This window comes from Dermochelys coriacea, chromosome 18 (assembly GCF_009764565.3).
Source record: "Dermochelys coriacea isolate rDerCor1 chromosome 18, rDerCor1.pri.v4, whole genome shotgun sequence".
NCBI classification, from domain to species: domain Eukaryota; kingdom Metazoa; phylum Chordata; order Testudines; family Dermochelyidae; genus Dermochelys; species Dermochelys coriacea.
In genome coordinates this window covers 6,198,991-6,224,768 of record NC_050085.1, presented here as the reverse complement: position 1 = coordinate 6,224,768, position 25,778 = coordinate 6,198,991, and the positions used below count along the sequence as shown (strand labels likewise).

Here is a 25,778-nt window from a genome sequence, read left to right as displayed (position 1 = left end):
GTGACTGATGCGGTCTCATAGCTACATCTAAAGGCAAACAGCAAAAGAATGTAATACGTTATGCCAGAAAAATTGATCCTTCAATGGAATATTTGGTTCTGCAGTGACGTCTAAATGCCGAAACTTTTTTCTCAGTAGTGAAGAGTGTTACCAGAATACTGGCTAATAAAGTTATTTTAATCAGGAAAATTCTGAATAGCTGTCAGCAGCCCAGATGGTATGTTCACACCTGTACAAGGGCATGGGGAGAGAGAAACTCAGAAAAACATACCCATAGTGGTGGTTGCTTCAAGAGTGGTCAAATTGACTTTCAGCCATATGGTGCCTTACTATAATAGGAACAAGACCAGCCATGTCTTTTTCTTTGTACGTAACATTGTTAAATATGTTTCTGCCTGTTGGCTTTCAGTTGGGTTGAAAGCTTGGGCTGAAGGTAGCAGGCAAATACAATTTTAATATCTAAAGTAAAACGATGGGAATTTTTTCACTGCAAACATTGGGGTTGGGGGGCAAAGCAGAGGAATGCAAGCTTTAGTTTCTTGAGGTCTGGAATAAACTATACTGGCACTGACATATCAGTTTAAATCTGTTCCTGCTTTTGCTATGGGTAGTGTAAACAGTTATTGTAGGCCCAGTGGTGGTCTTAATTTGCAGTCTTACCACCCATTGCTGTGGTGCTGTCAGCTATCTTAAGCTAAGCAAGGTCAGGCATGGATAAGAGAGCTCTAAGAAACCCCCAGGTGTTGTTGGAGGGAGTGGTGCTGGTTATTTAGTGGATAGCATTATTTCCTCTTTGTCAATACTGAACCCCTGCTGCAGTATGTTAGCTCAGTGTACTATTGGGAAGGCAGCCTTTCACGAGAGATGGAAACTGATTTTGATGACTTAGGGTCATGAAAAACCCAGAGATGGTTTTCATAAGAGTAGGGGTTTAGCCTGGTGACTTCACTAAATTCTAACTCTAGTAACTGTGTTTTGCTTCCCTAAATTGGTGGTGGTGGTATTCATTTCCTGTCCTAAACTGCAGTGCCATATCTGTGAACTATTAAATAGCTGCTGTATTGCTCCTCAGCAATTGCAGCACTTCAAGGGTGTGTGAAGGGATCTCTATAGATAACCTATACCAGTTTGTTATAGTGCTTTGGGATCCTTCTAGTGAGGCTAGAAATTGATCTAGTGGACTAGAACCCTGGCCTTTCACCTGTAGAGACTGGGGTTCGAATATACATTGAGTCACTATGTGAAAAATGAAAAATTGTATATAAAGGGCTGTCCTTGCACTCCAACTGTCGGGTCCACTAAAGAGACTTCACAAAGAATTTACAGTGTTTTCATTGGGAAGGTGGTGGGGGAATGCAAGTTGGATGTAAATAGAGCACATTTCTTTTCCTTCCTCTTAAGGTGAGACAGATAAACTTTCTTTATTTCTGACCTTTAAAGTAACTGCTGTACACACACTCAGTTTTGATGCTCTTCATTATATTTAGTAAAGTTAACAACTTTCCTTGCTCTGAAGGGCTTTATGTACTGAATCCAGCCTTCTGTGTTATAGTCCGCTGATCTTATGCTGGCTGTCTCAAACTACTGAATAAGAAGCTGTGATATAGCATAGAAGTAATAGACAAAATTTAGAGAAACACAAATGTTTAGAATAAGATAAATTTGAAATCAGTGCTGTTGATCATCTCTCTAGGCTAGGTATTCAAATATAATGGAGTGTTTTAAATGTTTTTGTTTTGTTTATGGTGATAGTGGATTTTAGAAGCACAAATCCTCTTGACTTTCAGTGGGACTTATGCTCCTAAATCTTAATTGCTTTTGAAAAATCTACCCTTGGTTATCAAATTCTCGTGCCATCTGCCCAGCAAAAAGCTCTAAGCACAACTACTTCTAATGGACGGCATTTTCCATCCTACTTGGTGGACTGATGCTGGCCCTTTAAATATTTACAACTGAAAATTCCAGTTGTACAGTCATTTTTACATAAATGGAGCTGCCTTCCTTTTCCAGAAGCTTTAAATGGTTTGCTAAAGAGGCAGGAAAGCACAGTTTAAATTATTTTGGTCTATGATTAAAATACATACTGTGTGGACGTCATGGTGCCTGTCTGGCTGTCTTGTTTTTAAAACCAAATAGAGGAGAAGAATGCTGCCACTTCCCTTCAAAAAATAATAAATTGGCTGCACTATGATGCTGCTTGAAAGCAGCAGTTGCCAAGAGTTTAGATTGGGGTGGAGGAAAGAGTTTCAATAACTCTTCACCTGCCACTATTAGCAAATGATTGGTTTGCAGTTTGGCAGGGAATCCATCAGGCAGCCCCTAATGCTTCTGTATTTTCCCATTATCTCTTTGTATATGAACAAGGTGAAATTAAACTTGTATTTGTGTCTATTGATTTAAATTCCACAAGATATGGGAGGCTAGAAATTGATCTAGTGGACTAGTACCCTGGCCTTTCACCTGTAGAGACTGGGGTTTGAATATACATTGAGTCACTATGTGAAAAATGAAATGTGGTGTTAGCCTAGTCCTTATCAGACATTTTCCTACATCACAAAACCATTGCAAAACTTGGCAGTCTCTGCTTAGGGAGAGACCCAGGACGATAGCAAGCAGTGCTGCAGGTCAGCATCAAGGTGAACTGCCAGAGCTTGGAAAATGGATCAGACACAATATAATGCAAGGATGGTGCATCATATCATCCACCCTAAAATCTATCCCAATATTAATTCTGTTATAGGTAATTTAGGTTTGAGTGTGTGTGGGAGATGTTAAGCCCTTCCGTTGTGTGGCAATGGTATTCTGAGTAGGAGAAATAGGAAAAATATTTGATTATACTCCCTGCCTTTGAACACGCTGTAAGCATGTATATGCCAAATAATAATGCTCTGTGTAAGATGTTGACTTGGACCATTGTCCTTGCGTGCTCTGTATCTGCAAATCCCCGGTTCCTGCTGTGTGGTCATCTCATGCTCTGGACTTTTCTGTGAAAGCCAAGGGCATTAGAGCTATTGGCCTTTCTGTGGGCTTTGAATAGAGGAAGCAGGTGATCTGAATGACAAGTCACAGGTCAGACAATGAGCCATTTCTGAAAGGAGGAGATGGGTTTCATTGCTTCCCCTGCTGAGTGGAGTTGTCAGTGGTTGAATGTATTGTTTTATTACATCTAATTCATTCAGACCTAGTGGCTCTCTTTGGTGAGATGAATATGACTGGTATGCCTATGGGTGGGCTGTGTTTAAAAAAGGGTCATTGACACTATGAATATATTACCGAGTTAAAGAATTATGGCAGGGGCATTTGATCAGTAAAATCCAGGGACCTTTTACTAGTACTGAATAAACTGACTTTGAGTTGAGAATAAATCCTGTGAACAGTGACCTTTGGTAACAGCGACCTACCCTAATGTATTTCCCCTGGCCACCAGAGTTTGAGCATCACTCCACTTGCTCCCGTTATTCCACGTTTCCCTTTGTTTTCTGTCACGGATATTTTGACTCCAGTTACCTCCACCAAGTTGTTGGTTAATTCCACAACTTGTGATTTAGAGGAAGGGAAGGGCTGGCACAGTTTCCAAATACATTGTGTCCCCCTTGAGTTTTACGTCAAAGGACAGCAAATATCAGGGTTCATCAAAGCTGCAAAGACCAAGCTCTAATATTGTAAAAGGTGCAGCTCCAGTGAACTCTGACAACCTCGAATTTCCTTTCCTTTTCAGCCTTCTTTCCTTCCTGGTGGGATTACCACCCTCCTATCTGCTGTTACTCGTATAGCTTTGCTCCACTTGTCTTGCAGGTTATTTATGATGGTGCTTGGTCTTGAACTTCTGCATCTGTTGCTGTGGTTTTGTTTGCATAATTAGAGCTACTCCTTCACTTCTGTGTTAGATCATTAACCACATGCTGGTCTACATCATTGGCTGAACTTTGACATTCTCATTTGTTCTTCTCCTGTCCTATCCCTGTCCCTTGCAAGGACAACGATCAGTGCTCTCTGCAAACCTCAGCTGACGCCCTTTAGTTTTCCCAGAACTTAGAACACTTCACTCTGCTGTACAGACATCTTTTTTTGGGGGGAGGGGGGCTGTGATTTACAACTTGCTTTAGTATTAGCATTGCCATCACTTTGTTCAATGCAGTTCTGTAGAACTTTGGGTTTTCTTAATGGTTGGAAGTATCCGTACTGATATGTATTCAATCAGTGAATCCTGACTGAGACTTAAGTGCCAGTTCTCGGTGCCATCTGTTTTGGAGAGGGGTGGCTTTGCTTTTTGAAGTGGTGTGTCCAAAATGTAATCAAGTTTTGGAACAGCAGGTGGGCACTCCAAGCCTTTACTGACATTACAGCCCATCTTCGTGGGCTGTTTCAGCAGAGAACAGAGCCAAAGATTCCAAGGCCAGAAGGGACCATTGTGATCATCTAGTCCGACCACCTGAATAACACAGGCCATAGAATGTCCCCAAATGAATTTCCAGAGCAGATCTCTTAGAAAAACACCCAATCTTGAGTTAAAAATTGCTAATGATGGAGAATCCACCATGACCCTTGGTAAGTTGTATCAATATGTAATTACCCTCACTGTTAAAAATTTACACCTTATTTCCAGTCTGAATTATCTAGCTTCAACTTCTGGCCATGGGATTGAGTTATGCCTTTCTCTGCTAGATTGAAGACCCCTTTATTAAATATTTGTTCCCCATGTAGATACTTATAGACTGTAATCAAGTCACCCCTTACCATTCTCATTGTTAAGATAAACAGATGGCGTTCCTAGAGTCTATCACTATAAGGTATCTTTCAGGGGTGCTGGAACAATTTGTATAGTTTGGGTGCTCCGAGCCATTGAACCAAACTGTAAACCCAGTATATGATGGAAACCACTTCAAGCCAAGGGGGTGTGGCATGTTTACTAATCCTTTAATAATTCTCCTGGCTCTTCTCTGAACTTCCTCCAATTTATCAGCAATTTAGATTATGCCTGTTGCAGAACTCCAAGTACTTGTACAATATTAAAAATACACAATCAAATGCAATAACCTGTCTAGCCAGGCAGTCAACAGCAATATAAACTAAATACCAGGAAATAAACTTCCTCACCTCCAGCCATGCCATGTGCCTCTTGCCAAAGCTCTGAGAAAATAATGAACTTTGCAGCATGCCTTGAAGGTTAAAATTTTGGAGCTATTTCAGATCAAGGATTAATTGAATTTCTGGGTTGAGGACCATTCATGGAGGACATCTCTCCCTTTCAGACCAGGAGACTGACAGCTTGATTGCAGTTGTCAGAATTGTTCAGAGTGAGATGCAGTCTCTCTCCATAGATCACAAACCACTTATAGCTTTATAGTCAAAACCAACTCCTTACATTTCACCCAGAAACTAATAGGCAGCCAGTGCAGATCATGGAGTGTTTTCTGCTTGAAATGTAATGTAACCAGGCAGCTGAATTCTGTACTTTGTACGTTTCTGAATAGTCTTTTGGTGTAGCTCCATGTAGTGTGTATTTCGGTAGACTTATTTTTAGGCGACAAAGGCACGGATAACTAGCGAAGTCTGCATCCCAGAGAAGAAAAACCTCACCAAGCACAGACTGGAAACAGTCTTGCAGTTTGTTACCTGATCATCTGGAATAGTTATTGTGAATTTAAAATCTCTCTCCCCACTCTTTCCTTTCACCAGCTTGCAAGCTCAAGTTGCAAACAGCAGATGCTCAGCCTCAGTCAAGGAGGCTTATTAAAGTTCAGCTAATTCTTCCAGTTCCTTTCCCCAGCCTGCCTCTCCCTGACCTTTTGTCGTGTCTGGGTGATCCTGTGCCAGCTAGCTGTCTGTCATTCATGTCCCTGTTCCTGACACTGGGTTAGATGAGAGACATGAAAAAGGGTATCCTTGCCACACTGAACTGTACAGGACTGAAGATGAAGTAACTTGAACATAAGAGGGAAAGCAGTCATTATAGTAAGAGATAACAAGAGAACCCAAGACTTTGAGGGGAAATACTCAAATAAGGAAGTTCATCGGTATCATGTTGGCCTCTTGCGCTAGTCAGGATAATTTAGTAGTCTGAACTTCAGAGATCGTATATCCGGAATTTCTGTAGCCCCATGTTCAAAGCTTGGCAGGATCAAGTCACTGTCACTCTTTTAGGGCAGATAGGACCTATTTATAGTTTCTGTTCAGTATGTTCTTGTTTACTCTTGTGAAAGGTGCTCCCATCCCATAGTGATGGTACCATGGGATAAAAACCTGGATGGGTAAATGCAGGCATTATAGATCTATGTCTTAGTGTAAGAATCTGGGTTTTCTTCAGTCTTAGCCAAAATTTCCCCTTTTTACCCTCGTGTCACTTTTATGCAGCTTGCTGTGCATCAGCTACTGCTAGCTCCACCTGAAAGTGATCTGCCTTTTGGCTGCTTGTGAAGTGTTCAGTGCTGCTTCAGGGCAAAAAATTCTTTGTAGATATAAAATGTTACTTAATATCTCCCTCTATCTGTGTATACTTGGGCTATGTGCCACACACCTGTAGTCTCTGTGGCACCTTAGACACTAACAAATTTATTTGGGCATAAGTTTTCATGGGCTAAAACCCACTTCATCAGATGCATAGAGTGGAAAATACAGTAGGCAGGTATAAATACACAGCACATGAAAAGATGGGAGTTGCCTTACCAAGTGAGCGAGTCAGTGCTAACGAGACCAATTCAGTTAGGGTGGACGTAGCTCATTTCCTTTAGTGTGGAGGGATTCTTTGGACTTCAGCCATGCCTGCTGGGGCTCAGGGCTTCAGCTGGAGAGACGCTGATGCTCCAAGCCCCATCAGGTTGCTCCCGCATGGCTGAAGCCCTGGGAGGCGCACCCTGGCTCTCAAATTTCTGAAGATTTGTTGTATGCGGCTCAGAGGGTGGCTAAATTTGGCTACCCCTGGCTTATTACCACAATCTGTAGCCCACTAGCAACCCCCACTCCCTTCTTTCCCCCCTATAACTGGAGGGCGCTGAAATGTGTGCTAACAACTTATGCTAAACGATCTGTTCCACTCTGTATTTAGCTGTGACACTGAGTACCTTTCCCAGACCTGAAGAAGAGTTCTGTGTACCTTGAAAGCATGTCTCTCTCACCTGGTCCAATTAAAGTTATTACCTCATTCACCTTGTCTCTTACTAAAGTTTGGCAGCAATACAAATCATATGGACTAGCTTAGAAGAAGTGAGCATGTTGAATGTGCGATTCTCAGATAATCTAACTGAGCTTTGAGGTGACAGGTTTTTTTTATACTTTCAGGAACAGGTCCACTTGACTGGATAATCATTTTACAGCAAAGTTGCTGTAGGTTTACTTTGGTCCTTGTCACTTCTAGACTACTCTGTTTATTTAAAGGACTCTAACATGTATTTTCTCTTTTGTGAGAAAATTGCCTAATTGTATCAAAAATGTGGGGGAGATAATTTTAACTGATTATTTTTTGTCTCCTCCTTTTTTAGGTGCATGTTACTATGATGCTAATCAGTCAATGTATGTGTTTGGTGGCTGCACCCAGAGCAGTTGCAATGCTGCGTTCAATGACCTCTGGAGACTGGACCTCAATAGCAAAGAGTGGATCCGTCCTCTAGCATCAGGTGAGATGTTAAAGTTCTTTGATTGCTCTTATTCTTATTCCTTACAGTAAACTACCCTAAGCTGGCCCTAAGTGTCTTCCTTATAGGGTCCCACAGCTTGATACTTAGCTTGCCCGTTCATATCATCGTTAGCTTCTTTAGCTGAATGCTTTTTAGGTTATATCTGTTGGTAAATGCAGAGTATTTTGTTCTCCTTCCATCCAGAGAACAGTACTATGGAACAAGTTGAATTATAGAATCTCAGAGTTGGAAGGGACCTTCAAGTCTAACCCCCTGCTCAAAGCATGACCAACACCAACTAAATCATCCCAGCCAGGGCTTTGTCAAGCCTGACCTTAAAAACCTCAAAGGAAGGAGATTCCACCACCTCGCTAGGTAACGCATTCCAGTGCTTCACCACCCTCCTAGTGAAAGTTTTTCCTAATATCCAACCTGAACCTCCCCCACTGCAACTTGAGACCATTGTTCCTTGTTCTGTCATCTGCTACCTCTGAGAACAGTCTAGATCCAGCCTCTTTGGAACCCCCCTTTCAGGTAGATGAAAGCAGCTATCAAATCCCCCCTCATTCTTCTCTTCCTCAGACTAAACAATTCCAGTTCCCTCAGCCTCTCCTCATAAGTCACGTGCTCCAGTCCCCTAATCATTTTTGTTGCCCTCCGGTGGACGCTTTCCATTTTTTTTCACATCCTTCTTGTAGTGTGGGGACCAAAACTAGACACGGTACTCCAGATGAGGCCTCACCAATGTTGAATAGAGGGGAACGATCATGTCCCTCGATCTGCTGGCAGTGCCCCAACTTATACAGCCCAAAATGCTGTTAGCCTTCTTGGCAACAAGAGCACACTTTTGACTCGTATCCAGCTTCTCGTCCACTAACCCCTAGGTCCTTTTCTGCAGAACTGCTGCCTAGCCGTTCGGTCCCTAGTCTGTAGCGGTGCATGGGATTCTTCTGTCCTAAGTGCAGGACTCTGCACTTGTCCTTGTTGAACCTTATCAGATTTCTTTTGGCCCAATCCACTAGTTTGTCTAGGTCCCTCTGCATCCTATCCCTACTCTCCAGCATATCTACAACTCGTCCCAGTTTAGTGTCCTCTGCAAACTTGCTGAGGGTGCAATCCACGCCATCCTCCAGATCATTAATGAAGATATTGAACAAAACCTGCCCCGGGACCAATCCTGGGGGCACTCCGCTTGATATCGTCTGCCAACTAGACATGGAGCCATTGATCACTACCCGTTGAGCCTGACGATCTAGCCAGCTTTCTATCCACCTTACAGTCCATTCATCCAGCCCATACTTTAACTTGCTGGCAAGAATACTGTGGGAGACAATGTCAAAAGCTTTGCTAAAGTCAAGGAATAACATGTCCACTGATTTCCCCATCATCCACAGAGCCAGTTATCTCATCATAGAAGGCAATTAGATTAGTCAGGCATGACTTGCCCTTGGTGAATCCATGCTGACTGTTCCTGATCACTTTCCTCTCCTCCAAGTGCTTCAGAATTGATTCCTTGAGGACCTGCTCCATGATTTTTCCAGGGACTGAGGTGCGGCCGACTGGCCTGTAGTTCCCCAGATCCTCCTCCTTCCCTTTTTTAAACATGGGCTCTACATTAGTCTTTTTTCCAGTTGTCCAGGACCTCCCCCGATTGCCATGAGTTTTCAAAGATAATGTAATGGCTCTGCACTCGCATCCGCCAACTCCTTTAGCCCTCTTGGATACAGCGCATCCAGCCCCATGAACTTGTGCTCATCCAGCTTTTCTAAATAGTCTTGAGCCACTTCTTTCTCCACAGAGGGCTGGTCACCTCCTCCCCATGCTGTGCTGCCCAGTGCAGTAGTCTGGGAGCTGACTTTGTTCGTGAAGACAGAGGCAAATAAAGCATTGAGTACATTAGCTTTTTCCATGTCCTCTGTCACTAGGTTGTCTCCCCCATTCAGTAAGGGGCCCACACTTTCCTTGACTTCCTTCTTGTTGCTAACATACCTGAAGAAACCCTTCTTGTTACTCTTAACATCTCTTGCTAGCTGCAACTCCAAGTGTGATTTGGCCTTCCTGATTTCACTCCTGCATGCCCGAGCAATATTTTTATACTCCTCCCTGGTCATTTGTCCAAGCTTCTACTTCTTGTAAGCTTCTTTTTTGTGTTTAAGATCAGCAAGGATTTCACTGCTAAGCCAAGCTGGTCGCCTGCCATATTTACTGTTCTTTCAACATATCGGGATGGTTTGTCCCTGTAACCTCAATAAGGATTCTTTAAAATACAGCCAGCTCTCCTGGACTCCTTTCCCCCTCATGTTGTTCTCCCAGGGGATCCTGCCCATCAGTTCCCTGAGGTTGTCAGTCTGCTTTTCTGAAGTCCAGGGTCCGTATTCTGCTGCTCTCCTCCTTTCTTCATTGTGTCAAGATCCTGAACTCGACCATCTCATGGTCACTACCTCCTAGGTTCCCATCCACTTTTGCTTCCCCTACTAATTCTTCCCGATTTGTGAGCAGCAGGTCAAGAAGAGCTCTGCCCCTAGTTGCTTCCTCCAGCACTTGCACCAGGAAATTGTCCCCACCACTTTCCAAAAACTTCCTGGATTGTCTGTGCATCGCTGTATTGTTCTCCCAGCAGATATCAGGGTGATTGAAGTCTCCCATGAGAACCAGGGCCTGCGATCTAGTAACTTCCATTACTTGCCGGAAGAAAGCCTTGTCCACCTCTTTCCCCTGGTCCGGTGGTCTATAGCAGACTCCCACCATGACATCACCCTTGTTGCTCACACTTCTAAACTTAATCCAGAGACTCTCAGGTTTTTCTGCAGTTTCATACCAGAGCTGCATGCATACAATGCAACTCCCCCACCTTTTCTGCTCTGCCTGTCCTTCCTGAACAGTTTATATCCATCTATGACTGTACTCCAGTCGTGAGGTATCCCACCAAGTCTCTGTTGTTCCAATCGCATCATAATTCCTTGACTGTGCCAGGACTTCAAGTTCTCCCTGCTTGTTTCCCAGGCTTTTTGCATTTGTGTATAGGTACTTAAGATAACTTACTGATTGTCCCTCTTTCTCAGTATGAGGCAGGAGCCCTCCCCTCTCGCGCTCTTCTGCTGGTGCTTCCTCCCGGTATCCCACTTCCACACTTACCTCAGGGCTTTGGTCTCCTTCTCTCGGTGAACTTAGTTTAAAGCCCTCCTCACTAGGTTAGCCAGCCCATCTGCGAAGATGCTCTTCCCTCTCTTTGTTAGGTGGAGCCCGTCTCTGCCTAGCACTCCTCCTTCTTGAAACACCCTCCCTTGGTCGAAGAATTCATAGCCTTCTCTCAGACACCACCTGCGTAGCCATTCGTTGACTTCCACGATTTGACTGTCTCTACCCGGGCCTTTTCCTTCCACAGGGAGGATGGACGAGAACACCACTTGCGCCTCAAACTCCTTTATCTTTCTTCCCAGAGCCACCTAGTCTGCAGTGATCCACTCAAGGTCATTCTTGGCAGTATCATTGGTGCCCACGTGGAGAAGCAGGAAGGGGTAGCGATCCGAGGGCTTGATGAGTCTCGGCAGTCTCTCTGTCACATCGTGACTCCTAGATCCTGGCAAGCAGCAGACTTCTTGGTTTTCCTGGTCAGGGCGGCAGATAGATGACTCAGTCCCCCTGAGGAGAGAGTCCCCAACCACCACCACCCATCTTTCTCTTGGGAGCGTTGGTTGTGGAACTCCCATCCCTAGGACAGGGCATCTCATGCCTTCCAATCGGCGGAGTCTCCTTCTGTTCCCTTCCCTCAGATGCATCATCTAGTCCACTCTCCGCATTAGTACCTGTGGAGAGAACCTGAAAATGGTTGCTTGCTTGTATCTGCATTGCTGGTACATGGACGCTCCCCTTTCTTCTTCTGGAGGTCACATGCTGCTAAATTTCTTCACTGTCCTTCTGTCCCCGCTGTGCAGCCTGCTCTGAATCTTCAGAATGTTGTGTCCATAGAAGCATATCCTGACGTCTGTCCAAGAAATCTTCAGTTTCTCTTATGCAGCGCAGGGTCGATACTTTGTTTCTCCAGACCTTGAACCTTCTCTTCCAATATGGAGACCAGCTTGCACTTTTGTACAGACAAAGTCGCTTCTGTCCTGTGGAAGAAAGACCTGCACAGGATGTGCCACGTTTGTAACAGCTGAACGCTCACTATCCAGATGACCTTCCTTCTACAAGCTTCCTCAGGAGTTGCAGTAACTACTCAGAGAAGCCTGCAAGATGTAAGCCTCAGTGGGCTCTCTCCAGGCAAACTCCTTCTGTTAGCCTTTCCGTTCGCGGCTCAGCTGGTTCACAGTTTACTGGCTTTTTATAACAGGCCCACTCAAGGCTCACCTGGAACAAAGCACTCCGAATTCACACTTTTCAAACAATCAAGCACGTGTTCAAACTGACAGACTGTCCCCACAACAGACACTCGGATACTCACCAATACAGCCCCCCTACTGCAGCACTTAGCGTACCTCCTCTCAGACAGAATTCTTTTTCTGTGGTCTCGCAAACTGTTTAATGCTACTTTGTGCTATGTATAATTAGTGACACTTAGGTGAAGTTGAGAGCCTGGGTTGATAGAAGTCATTGTCCCAGTGCTGAGAGCTTTGAATAACTTTGGTGGTTGCCAGTTCAGGTATTTGAAGGAGTGGATAAAACATGTCTCAGCTGGTTACCCACAGCAACCAGGGAGCGTGGGAAACAGGTATTCATGCAATCCCCATATTGTGAGCTAGAGCAGAAAAGGGCTAAAAGTTTTATTTCCCACAGTGGTTTTAAACATTACAAATCTGTGTTTAAACATATGGAAAAAAACACTCCAATTTAAGTTGCAAAAGTGTAACAACTGCAGAAGTAGAGGCATGAATGAAATGGCAAGCACATGAAATAGAATTCATTTCAATGTGAGGTGCCCTGCTATAACAAAGGAAGCCAATGGGCGAACAGTGTTATCACTACTTATTTGTGTTATCTTAGTGCCTAGGACTGCCCTTGTCATGGATCAGAACTCCATTGTGCTAGGCTCTGTACAGACTCTGAAGAAAGATGGCCCCTCCCCTTAGTATCTTTCGTGCTCATCCCAGAGAGTTGGGTGCAGATGACATTAACAATGTTTTTTAATCAGAAAATCCAATGCCTTGTATATAAGGGTTAAAAATAAGCAGGTAGTGAGTGCTTAGACTTGAGCTCAGTGTATAAAGGCTTGACTTAGGCTATGTCTACACTGGTGCTTTTGTCAGTCAGGGTGTGGGAAAAAAAAAAACAACCACACCCTGACCAACATAAATTTCACTGACAAAAGCACTGGTGTGGAGAGCACTGTGGTGGGAGATGCTCTCCCACCGACATAGCTACTGCTGTTCATTTGGGGTGGTTTCATTATGCCAACAGAAGAGCAGCTACACAGGAGATCTTGCAGGTTCTACTTGTAGAGTAGACGTAGCCCTTAGTGAGGAGAAGATATGGATGTTTCAAGATCAGAGTCATGAGGGTTTTTATGGGAATGATCTGCAGTTCTATTATAAGACAATTTGCACAATTAAAAAGGAGGAGCTGATGATGATATCAAGATTGTTTTTGAGGCTCAAATTGTTGATTTAAGAAGTTCTTGTATTTGAAGATCTGGGAGATCTGATCTGTCTCTGATAACTAATCCTTGCAGGTGCTCAGATGGTGATGGACAACCTAATCAAACCTCAGGATTTTTTTAAATCTTCTTACAATGCAATAACTTAACATCTGTATGATCAAACTTCGACTTATTCTCTTCTTCCTCTCCTGTTATAATGCTGTCCCACCCTGAATGTTTAATCTGATGAGGCGTGGGGAAGGTGATGTAACTGGCAGTGGTTCTTCATTGAGGCTGAATGTAGTATATGGCCTGCAGTTTGTTTTTATTTAAAAAATGTTCTTATTGTGTTTAATGAATCCAGATACTAGCACCCAGATCTGCATCTAGATCCCTCTGCCAATATGTACAGAAAAATTCCCACTGTCTTAATAAATAGCGCTCTTAAAGAGCAAGTCCTGTGGGAATATGTCAGAGTTAAGTCCTATGGGAAGATCCCCTGGGGAAATATTTCTGCATGCTGTCATCAGCACACGTGCCCAGATCAGATCGCAACTGAAACTTCAGACAAGGAGTCTAGTTGAACAGAGCACATTTCTCCATCTGTCTTCAGATGAGATGACTCACCCATGCTAGTGCTTCTGGTGGTTTCTTGCACATAGCTAGCTGCTTTTTGATGTCCTTGCCACAGCATTCTTTACTGCCTGGGAAAAATAGGAAACTAGAGGGGCAAAAGCAGAAAAACAGAGTAAGGACATTAAATTCAAACGAGTCCTTGAACAAGTAAAAAGAAATGACATTTAAGGCACATGTGGAATTCACCGCATCTTGAGGCAGAGGTAAATGAAGCAGGTGGGCTTTAAAAGGAGAGTTAATTTTATTAACACTTGGTTCTGCACAGGGAAATTAAATTAAATCTCACGCTTCAGTGTGAGCTAACAGCCTGTAGGGGATAGGGAGGAATCCCAACTCCCTGTCTTTCAGATCCAGTATTACACATGTTTCAGAGTAGCAGCCGTGTTAGTCTGTATTCACAAAAAGAAAAGGAGTACATGTGGCACCTTAGAGACTAACAAATTTATTTGAGCATAAGCTTTCGTGAGCTACAGCTATGCTCAAATAAATTTTAGTCTCTAAGGTGCCACAAGTACTCTTCTTTTTGAGTATATTACACATTTAACTCATGACACATTATGGGCTGAGATTTAATCTAGAGATAGGGCCTCTGCAGGAGGCCAGATACTAGATTTGGCAAAGGCTTTGATCTGATATGACAAATTCATGTGCTTATTTAGAATGAGTCTCTTAAGTAGTGAGAAACTGCTTAAGTCTTGAAGAAATTTTGGTACTGTACTTGATGGCTAAGTGGACAATGGAGTTGCTTCAAGAGGTAGTTCAAAGTACACCTTTTATGATTGTATATTAAGATCCAGCTGATCCTTAAGGAAGACACATGAAAGATATTTAGTTTAGGGTCTATGGAATCTGTTTTTCCATTTAGAAGAAGAGCAAGGAGCTATCTTGATTCCATTCCATAGGCTCAGGAATCAGTTCTTTGATACTTCCCATATTCTCTTCTCTGCCTCTTGGACAACTGTTTTGTTGAGAGAGTGAGGAAGACCTGGCTATTGCTCCTTAAAGCAAGCTGAAGTGTGTTGACTGAGGGTCAGGCTGCATGCTTTGGCATCTGCCCAGTCTAATGATTTTAAAATGAGCTGAGAAAGGTCTTAATGCCAGTCACATTCCTACTGCCAGAGTGTTCCATAAACGGATCACACTGTCTGCAGGTGAAGGGCTTACTTTGTTTCAGTTCATACCTGTTGTCTTCATTTTGGTTTTGCCCTTTGGAGGAATTAGACTAAAGGACAACAAGGTTGGATACAGCATCTCCCAACTGAGATATTGTGCTTAAGCTAGCAATAAATATTTAGCTTTCAAAGTAAAAATTGGCTAATGGTTGCTTTCTCTCGAAGACATAGGAAATAATGCCTTCTGGTTTAAAGGAACACACCCCCCCCCCATTGTTGAGATTTCAAAATACTCTGTATATATTTGTAACCAAGGCAGTGGCTTTCTTTTTATATTAACAATTTAGTTAACATTAATAGAGCTAAAATATTAATACCCTATAGCAGGTTTTGAGAAAGAGCAAAGGGGAACCTCTCCAACCTTTATTCCCTTGCACTCTTCTGGCCACATCCCTATCCCAGCAATCTGCAGTTTTCCCTCCATGCAAATCTGTGTTCGGCAGAAGGGTATGTGTATAGAGGTGATTAATGGGCAGGATCACTGGGAGGCTTGCATATGGAGGGGAGAGATCCAGGGCCAGAGAGGAAGACAAATACATGGGGTGGCATGCAACAGCTGCAGGGGAAGGGAGTTCAGAAAGGACACCTGGAGGTTTGGTTTGAGGAAAATAGGTCAGCCAGGCTTGGAGGATTTACCAGTATTCAGGGCTGAGGTCAGGCTGGGTTCCCTAGTTGAGGCTATAAGCGTTAATGTTGTATGTGGGATCTCTGGAATATGTAGAATGTGCCTGGCCAGTGTGAAATGCACTAAATAGGATTCTTTCCTTCTGGGTGCCTAGAAACCACGACAGGACACAGGTCCTGGGAGCCCACCGTAGCCAAAAAGTGAACTGTGTCCCGTCAAGACATGGGAAAGGGAATTGGGGAAATAATTTACATCAGTGGTGCCCAACCTTATTATACAGGAGGGCCACATACACCTAAGCACAACCTTGTGTGGGCCAAACAGATTCTGCATATTTTAATATATTTTACGTTCAGCTTGTTTTGTATGTATTTAGATAGGTTTCTATGTACAGTATTGTCTATTTACATACTTCTATAAACTAAAATGATGTAAACATGACGACAGAAGGCTAACGAATTGTCTGTTAGTACATTGGGTTGAAGCAGGCTGCAGGCCTTGTGAAATGCTCTGGTGGGCTGTAGGTTGGGCACACCTGGTTTATATTAATTAGTACACCCGGGTGTAGCAATAGATCATTGTTGGATAAATAGGCATAAGAGTGTATCCCCAAAGAGTCATCATTCTGGTTAGTCGTTGCCAAAGGAACTCCTTGATCATCTACATTTTTCTCTAATCTCTTTTCCCATTCTGTTGTTCATATGTTTATATTCCTCTGGAGCCCTGCACTTGGTTCCTGTGTGCTTAGGCCTTATGTCAAACCTGAAAATACTTTGACTGAGTAGAGGAAGGCCTAGAACACAGTCCACAGTAGATTGTCAGGATGCCCCTGTTCCCTAGTCATGGAAAGGGGGTTTGAGGGAGGGGACTTTAGAACCCGGGTGTTTATCTTAGCATCACAACCATGACAACATACCAACTGGTTCCCCAAAGTGATAAAATCCCAGGAATAACCATGACACGAGTAGTTGAAGTCCAAATGCTGTTCAAGCAGATAAGCCTCTTCAGAGCCTGCCTGCATTCCCCATTGGTTCTGTCTCCTCAGATCATTAGCTAAGCAGCCACCACCTTCTTTCTTGGTGCTGTCTTCCCTACAGCTACCTGGGGAGGAAAGCTGTCTATATTTTACAGTTCCCAAACTTCTCCCTTTCCTCAGCATGCTTTACCATGAAAAGTGCCCACCAGGCAATGGCCTTCCCTTCCCCCTCTGATATCAGAAGGTGTCAGTAGACTCATGGTTTACGTCTTCCTGTTTGCTATGAACATGCATACTAAGCCCCTTCCAGTCAGAGCAGAGGATAAAACTTTCCAGAACCTGCTTCCTGGTGCTTTCCTGTCCCTAAAACCAGGCCATCCCAGCCTTCTGTCACTGGGGAAGTGGAGCCTTCTCTTCCTTGGCTCACAGATTCACTCTCGGGGCCCTAACAAAACATAAACAGGGAAAACTAATTCTAGCTGTCTAAAAGCACTGACCCATTCCTTATTCTCCAGAGACAGCTTGTCTTGTCACAGGGCCCTTTTTATAGGTCTGACTCCTTTGGGATAGAACATTCCTACCCCGGTATGGCCAAAAATGAGAAGAAAATTTTCACTTTAAAAGCTTTATCTAGAATATTCTTGGTGGTATATATTTTTCTTAAGTAATGCAGTGCTTGTATCGGATGGTTACTCCAGCATCTGGCTTTATTAATCTTATTGCTTATGTCTGTGACTCTGTCCTTCCCTTGATTACCTTTGGGGGAATTTTGTCACTGCGCATGCTCAGAATTCATGGCCCCCATAGATTTCTTTGCTTCCCCGCAGAAAAATAACTTCTGATGGGGAAGCAAAGGGAAGCTGCAAGAGCGGTCATGTGCCCCTCCCCGACAGTGCAGGCAGGTCAGTTTGGGCACCTGGAGTAGCCGGTAGAGAGACAAATCACCGCTGGGACGGGAGGCTGGGCATTCATGTGTATGAGAGAAAGACGCACTGACCCTCTCGCTTGCTATTGCGGCATGCTGTGTGTGGAGGGGCAGAGTTTTGTGGTGTTTCTAGGGAGGTAGGTGTGGAGCAGGCTCTGTCCCCTCAGGCAGAGCAGAATGTAGCCGCTTGCCTGCCTAGTGAATTGTTTCCATTGTTCTTAGTGAATCACCCCAGGAGTATAAAACAGGTGTAAAAATGTTAAGACTCCTTTACATTGCCAGAGTGGTGTAAAGGAGTCTTATTTTAAAGGACATTATGACCTTATAAATGCTTATGGTGCTTTAGTGATTAGAACTGGTCTAAATTTTTGGACTGAAAAACTTTCCTCTAAATGTGCTTTATGAATTGTTTGCTACTGACCTTCCTGGAGATGCTCAGTAGCCAGTATAAATTGTGAGTTTGAGACCCCAGCCCTCGCGTGCTCTTTAGTTGCCTATGATGTAACACTGAGCATATGGCTACATATATTTTTTGACTAATAACCAGAAGTAAAGGGTCAATACCAGCTATGTTACTATCCGACCGAGGGGGTTGGGGATTTCCTTCAATGCTCCCACCCCCATTCTTCATCCATTATATTGTCGTTTAAATAAATTACCAAAATAATTGAAACTAGCATGATTATATTGCATTATTTTCACAAATAAAATATACAGAATCCAACATTCTGCTGTTAGATGCAGCCTTTCTGATGTTGGACGGCTGCATTGGCTGTGGCCTGATAGAGCAAGAAAGTTGGCCTTTGGTCCTTTTTGTGCTGTCATTGGCCTTTGATTTTGGTGGTGTAACCTTGACAAAGCAATCCAAAAGACTGAGGCCGAGCTTTTGTAGCTCTCATGAAACAGTGAGAGATGTTGCTAAGAGATGGTAGTGAGTTTTTGTAGCAGCAGCACCTGATTTAAATCTGGCAAGATTCGAACATGAGCTTCCTTGTTCATAGTTCTGTCACAGATGGTTGTGCCTTCTGTAGCTGGGGATGAGGCATAATCCAATTGAAAGAAATGGCCTATTCCTGAAACCTTTGGGTACTAACAAAAATCAGTCATGGGCCTGAACTGCAGTGCATTAGAGACTGCAGGAATTCAAAATGGACATCTGGAATCTATTAACTTGTATCCAATTATGGATATAAAGTAATGGACAACAATACCTTCCTCAAATCATGATATACATGAGCACCACTTACTTGACCGCTATGGGCCCACTCTTGGCTTCAGAAGGGCTCTGAGGTAGCTGTAATGTTATAGCATGACCTACGGTGGGCAGTTGCAATGATGATGGTAGTTGGCTGGTTTGATTTGAGATCCTAACACATGATGCTGATAGGGTGGAAGGGGCAATCAAATAATAATTATAAGTCCTCATTTTCAGATCACCTTAAAGTACAGCTTCAGCACACTTTCTGAGCCCTATGGGAGAGGAACTCTGTTTACGTCTGTACATACAGCATCAAGCACCTATATAATAGAATCAAGTGTGTTTGGAATTCAGGAAATGATTCCGTTCCTGTTGCTCTAGTGCTCTCTCCAGTTGAATAATTACTCTATCCTTGGTGTTTCTGTGGCTAGAAAATATTCCGAGACACACTTATTTTCCAGGTGATTATTGCATACATTGAGGCCAAGTGACTTTGCCTACCTATAAAGTGCTGTAACTGCTTATATATAAGCCTGAAGTTTTAATCGTTAGAGCCCTGTGTGAATACAAAATTTGTATCCGCATCTGAGCCGCAAACATGGTCCACGGCTATCCATGAATGCGCATGTCCACGGATATAAAGTGGATATCCGCAGATTTGTGGGGCTCTAATCATTGTTGGTGTTTTATGTGGCTCCAGCTACCTCAGACTGGTCATGTTGTCATGTCAAGGACTTAGAGAAGCAATTTTAGATACTTGTTTGTTTCTTGGAGTAGCTAGTTCTAGTGTATGTAAGAGGCTACTTTAACCTCGTAAGTAGGGTTACCAGATAGCAACTGTGGGAAAAAACGGGATGGGGGTGGGGGTAATAGGCGCCTATATAAGAGAGAGTGCCAAAAAACGGGACTGTCCCTTACCCTACTCGTAAGTAGCACAGAGGAGTTGATACAAGAAGCTATTTGATTTACATTGTTGGGTTCTAAATTAACTATAATCACACAGGAAAAAAGCAGGGGAGATCATTGTGGACAGCTCAATGAAAATATTTACTTGATACTCAACAGCATTTTTAAAAAGCCAACAATGTTAGAATGCATAAGGAATGGAATAGAAAATACTGAAACTGTCATTAAATTTTTAGTATACCCTGTGCTTGGACTACCGTGTTCAGTTCTGGTCACTCTATCTCAAACAAATATATCTGAGAGAGAAGGGATCCAGAGAAGGACAATGGAAGTGAGTGGAGGAATGGAAAAGTTTCCATATGAGAAGAGACTAAAAACATCAGAATAGTTTAATTTAGTCAGGAATAGAGTAGAGGATGTGATAGAAGTATGTAAAATAATGCTTTTTAGGCATATACAATTTACTTTCTCTCTCTCTCTCTCTCTCTCGATATAGAACAAGGGGGCATTCACAAAGACGACAGATTATCTATGTTGGTTAGCAGTATGAAAAAAAAATCACATCTCTGCCCGAGCTATGGCTCCCTGGGTGGGCATAACTTATACTGGCAAGAGTTCTTTTGCTAATAAGTCTTCGGTCATTTGTGGAAGTGGTTTAACTATACTGGCAGAAGAATTTCTTTTGCCAATATAACAAAGCCTCTGCAGTGTAGACTAGCCCTAACCTTGTGAGACTTGTTGCCAGAAGATGGTCCAATAATTTATTAGGATACAAGAAGAGAAAATGTATATTGATAATGGAAATATTTATAGTTGCATTGGGAATAACCCCTGCTCCCCCCCATGTTTCAGAGTATAAACCAGACACTATCTGCCTGAGGTTAGTGTTTAAAAAAAATAAAGTTGTTCCATAATTATCTATTGAAGTGTCTTGTACTGAAGTGTTTGGAGGAGACACTAAACTAATGGACACTGAACTCTTGTGGAGGAGACACTAAACTAGACACTTGTCTGACCCTGTATTGCAATTCCTATGTTCCTATTATGAAAGACTTTTATGCACTAAAATAGGGAACACTAATATGTGAACCTGCACTGAACAGAATAGGTCCTGGTCTGAGCACACCAGTGATCAGTTGTCTAAGGCAGTTCTCAACCAGGGGTCCGGGGGCCTTGAGCAGGTTTCAGGGGAGCCTCCAAGCAGGGCCAGCATTAGACTCGCTGGGGCCCAGGGCAGAAAGCTGAAGCCCAGGTCCCTGAGCCCTGCCACCTGGGGACTGAAGTCTGAGCAATGTAGCTTTCTGGGGGTCCCTGTTGCATGGGGCCCCAGGCAATTGCCGTGATTGCCTCCCCCTAACACCACCCTGGCTTTTATATGCAGAAAACCAGTTATTGTGGCACAGGTGGGCGGTGGAGTTTTTATAGCATGTTGGGGGGGCCTCAAAGAAAAAGGTTGAGAACCTCTGGTCTAAAGTACTCTAAAGCTATGCCATAGCAGTAGGCATGCAAGGAACATAAGGAAGTAAGCCCCAATATCTGATTTTAGTTTTGGCCTTGGCTGCTGTCTTTAGCCATCAAATCGTTCAGTATAGAATGTTTTAAAATGGAATATTGAGCTCTGATTAGTATTTATTCTGGATGTAAACGTTTTACAGTAGAAAACCAGGATTAAAGTCAGACCCGAATTACAGTGCAGCTTTTTTAAAAAAAACGACTGATCAAGAGAGAGGAGGAGGAGAATGTCTTGGATTTGAGTTGGTAACTCTTCCCTCCTCAGACACAAAGACACTGAACATACTCTGGAAAAGGGCACTAGGACTGCAGGGTCTGTTGGTATTTTTGCCCAGCCTGTTTGCTATGAGTTCGTTTTTCTGTTTTTCCCCTCCATTTACTAGTTGTGTAGAACATGAATCCTGCATTCACAATTGAGGCACTTGTGAAGCAGCATTACGTAACTTCCCTTTCCAGCAACTGTTTCAGTGTTTGACCTTTGGGTTACTAGATCTCATTTGAACCCATATCTGTTCTTAGTAGACTGATATACTACCAACTGTGTCACTATGGCTGAATTACTACATGTATCTGATTATTGTATGCCCGAGGCAAATCCAGTCTTTTAGAATAATTCTTTTTCATGTCTAGGTCTGGCTTTTTCTCCCCATAGTAGTTAATTTTTTATCTTGACTCAGCCACTTAGCTTCTTTGTGGCTCAGCTACTGTCTCTGCAAAATGTAGATACTACCTCCTTCACATATTTGTTGTGAGGCTTAATTAAATGTTTCTAAAGAGAGCTTCAAATGAAGGATGCTGTAGAAGTACAAATTGACTCAATCCTCCTTTGCCGTTGGCTGCACAAAGGCTTGTACCAGTGTCTTGGAAAATCAGCTATTGCATATATAAGTACAGGTGCTATAGTTCAGGGGTTCTCAACCAGGGGTACACAGAGATCTTCCAGGGGGTACATCAACTCTTCTAGATACTTGCCTAGTTTTACAACAGGCTATATAAAAAGCACTTGTGAATTCAGTACAAACTAAATGTCATACAATGACTTGTTTATAATGCTCTATAGACTATACACTGAAATGTAAGTACATTTATATTCCAATTGATTTATTTTAGAATTGTATGGTAAAAATGAGTGTCAGCCATTTTCCAGGTTTCAGAGTAGCAGCCGTGTTAGTCTGTATTCGCAAAAAGAAAAGGAGTACTTGTGGCACCTTAGAGACTAACAAATTTATTAGAGCATAAGCTTTCATGAGCTACAGCTCACTTCATCGGATGCAGCTGTAGCTCATGAAAGCTTATGCTCTAATAAATTTGTTAGTCTCTAAGGTGCCACAAGTACTCCTTTTCTTTTTAGCCATTTTCCAGTAATAGTGTGCTGTGACACTTTTTTTTGTATTTTTCTGCCTGATTTTTATAAGCATATTTAAGTGAGCTGAAATTTGGGGGTAAGTAAGACCAATCAGACTCTGGAAAAGGGATACAGTAGTCTGGAAAGGTTGATCTTTCATGCTGCCTGCCTTCTGATGCATGTCACCACATGATAGCCTTTAATACACAGTATTTCTGACATGAGTTTTGCCCTTGAAATTAAATGCATTGGACAAGTCTCATTGTCTACCACTTTCAACAAACTCAAATGGGATTGTAAAACTCTTCAGTGGCACTGCAGTGGTCCTCTTCTGTGCCATAGTGTGCTGTGCTGGAAAAAAGACCTTTAAAAATGATAGGCTGCATTGGGAAAACCATGGGAATTGGTGTGAGCAAAAGCATCTCTGAAGAGGGTTTCTGGTGACTAGAGAAATATGGTTAAATTTTACATTTATTATAGCATTACATCAAGGGGGGATCCCAAAGCAATTTTATAAATAACAGTATCACTGAAATACAACCACATCTCTGGTACAGGGCAGCAACTGACTGCCCAGCAGTAATGGGGATGAAGATTTTGGCCAAGGAATGAGATCTCTGATGTCCACATAGAACAGACAAAAGCTTGGTCATAGCCTCCAAACGTAGCAAACTGCAGGGTACTTGGGCATTTTTGAAAATTGTACCCTGAATCCCATTTTCAAAAGGCACTTAAGAGCCTAAATCTCATTGAAGGTCACTGGGACATAGGAGCCTAAGTCACTTTTATATTTGACTTGAATTCCTAAACCACTTTGCTTTTGAAAAGTTAACCCTTAATTGATGTGCTTCAGTTGAATAAAGGCCTGGTTGACTCTGCACTCAATGACTCAGGTCTGTGGTTCCATGAAATTCAGGTATTCTGAACCAGATGCACATAGAGCCCCTTGACTAGTCCATCCTTGACAGGCTGGATGTTAGTTTGCTCTCTCTATTTGTGCAGTTTTGGAAAATGTCTTTAGTTGAATTTTTTGATTAAATTATGGAAAATTTCAAAGCTGAGGGATGGGAAATCAGCACTCTCAAGTTTGCTAGAGCTGCTACTTCTCATGTTCCAAGTGAATTCATCCATGCAGTGCCTGTCTGTGCAGGAGCAGAGGGAGAGCCCCTGGGAGGTTAATCAATCACTATTTGTGTTCAGAAGGGGTGAGCCATATTGGAGATTAGACACTTAATCTAAGGGCAAGGCTACACTACAGCGGGGATCTATGCTCTGAGATCAATCTGCTAAATAGACAACTGGTGGGTCTAGTAAAGACCCGTCAAATCGACTGCAGGTTGTTCTCCAGTTGACTCCTGTACTCTACCACCGATGAGAAGAGTAAGGTAAATCAACAGGAGATTTTCTCCCATCGACCTCCCGCGGTGTAGACCCCGTGGTAATTCGACCTAAGGTGCGTCAATTCCAGCTATGTTATTCATGTACCTGGTGTTATGTAGCGTAGGTCGACTTACCACGGTAGTGTAGATGTAACCAGTGTGTTTTGTTTCACAACACAGATTTGTCCTCTCTTGACTTGCAAATCCTCCTCCATTTCCCTACTCTGGCCTTTTCTTTGTTTGCAGATTTAGTTTTCCTCCGTCTCATGAATGACGAGAACAATTAGCGCTGCTTTTCAACTCAGATGAAAGCAGAGCTAACTACTTCTTCTGAGGATGGATTCGCCATTGTGCCTATCCAGACAAGCTCCTGGGAATTCCTATATTGTGATAGAATACCATTCCCTTTTGGAAGGCAATGAATATGGCATTCCATAAGGCCATGTTGGGAGGTGAACTGCTCCTCTGAGGCCAACAGAGGTCACATGTACTGCAGTCCCAAATATTATTGTGTGAATGGTTATGGTAATAAAGGGATGAACGATGGAAAAGTTGTGTCAAAGTAGGGAATATGTTCCCTGCCCCCATAGGCTTACAGTTTGCAGGCATAAACCCAGCATGAGTTCTGTAACCATCTGTTTAGGGATCCAGAGACCTGTGGCAGCTCTTAGGCTTCCTGTGCTGTTGAGCTGTCTGGCCAGTTATGACTATATTTTCACTGCAAAAACAGGTGTGTGCTTACTCTGTGTATCTCAATGTAATGTCCTAATGGAGACAAGCCAGGCACAAGTACTTTTTTTTACCTTAATGTAGCTTGTCAGTGTCACCCCAATGTCTCCAGTATGGGTGGAGCTAGTCAAGATGTCCCCAATACTGGGGACATAGGGGTGACATTGACAAGCTACATTAAGGTTAAAACTATTTGTGCCTTGTCCCCACTGGGACTTTACATACAAAGATCTATCTCGATGTGAAAACCCGCTGCTTTTGTAGTGAAGACATAATCTTAACTTTGTTAATTTTTAATCTGATATAATTGTTTCTTCCTGACAGAAGCTTTATTTAATGCCCTGAAATGACTTTCCCATATGAAAAGGATTGTGGCTCTTGAAGTTGCTTCCTCTTTTGAGGGACCTTAAAAACATTGATATCTTTCAGAGAGAAAAGACTTCTCTGCTTCTGTCACAGTGCCAGCTTCTCTCCCCACCCACCCACCCAATCCTCCCACTCTGCTCATGCCTGGGAGCCACAGTGCCTGGCTGCAGTGTGCCCTTTGACCCAGCCTGCATTGTTTGAATTCTCCTTATCAGTGCCTCTGAGCAGGTTTCCAGAGCATTCCAAATCATTTCAATTACAGGAGTAACAGAAGTGGCATTTGTAGGCCCCGGGTGAGCTTGTCATAGAGTACATGAAGTCACCCTATGATTTTCATTTTGTTCTCCCCTTAACCAGTATGACTTCAAGGTGGGGAGAGTGTTTAGAATGCTGTCAGCCTTAAAAAAGAAAATACACCTCTGGTCCTCACTACTTTCTTCTACAGGAAGGTTGAGATACTGACTGCTCCATCCATTGTGCTGAAGTGCACATGGTACTTCATGCATGAAGTGCAAGATGAAGGAAGAAATCCCTTCTCTGAATAGGTTAGTCTATGCAGATAACAGGACAGTCACTTAATGGCTAACTGTCTTTACAGCTGGAGTGCCCTTGCTGCATGCAGAGGGCTCCCTCATCCAGCTCTTTAGCTGGGAGTTGAGCTCCCTCATTGCTGGAGAAGACAAGGTGAAGCTGATTGGGATGAGCTCTGATCTCATTCCTGTTTTGCCACAGTGCCAAATGCTCATTCATCTGGTGCATCTCTGTCATCAGCTGCCCGCTCTGCACTGGTTGTATGGCATCCATAGAAAAACAGGTCCATT

General features: G+C 43.1%; 1 protein-coding gene across 3 annotated transcripts in view; it reads left to right on the top strand.

Annotated features, from left to right (window-relative positions):
* Window positions 1-25,778, top strand: part of FBXO42 (F-box protein 42) — a 73,059-nt gene that overhangs the window by 20,980 nt on the left and 26,301 nt on the right. For all 3 annotated transcript variants that reach the window (XR_006276301.1, XM_043499806.1, XM_043499807.1), the window contains exon 4: window positions 7,479-7,613. Coding sequence is in view for 2 of the 3 variants with exons in the window: in XM_043499806.1 (XP_043355741.1) it covers window positions 7,479-7,613 (135 nt within the window). In the remaining variant the exon portion in view is untranslated. The remainder of the gene's footprint in view (window positions 1-7,478; window positions 7,614-25,778) is intronic.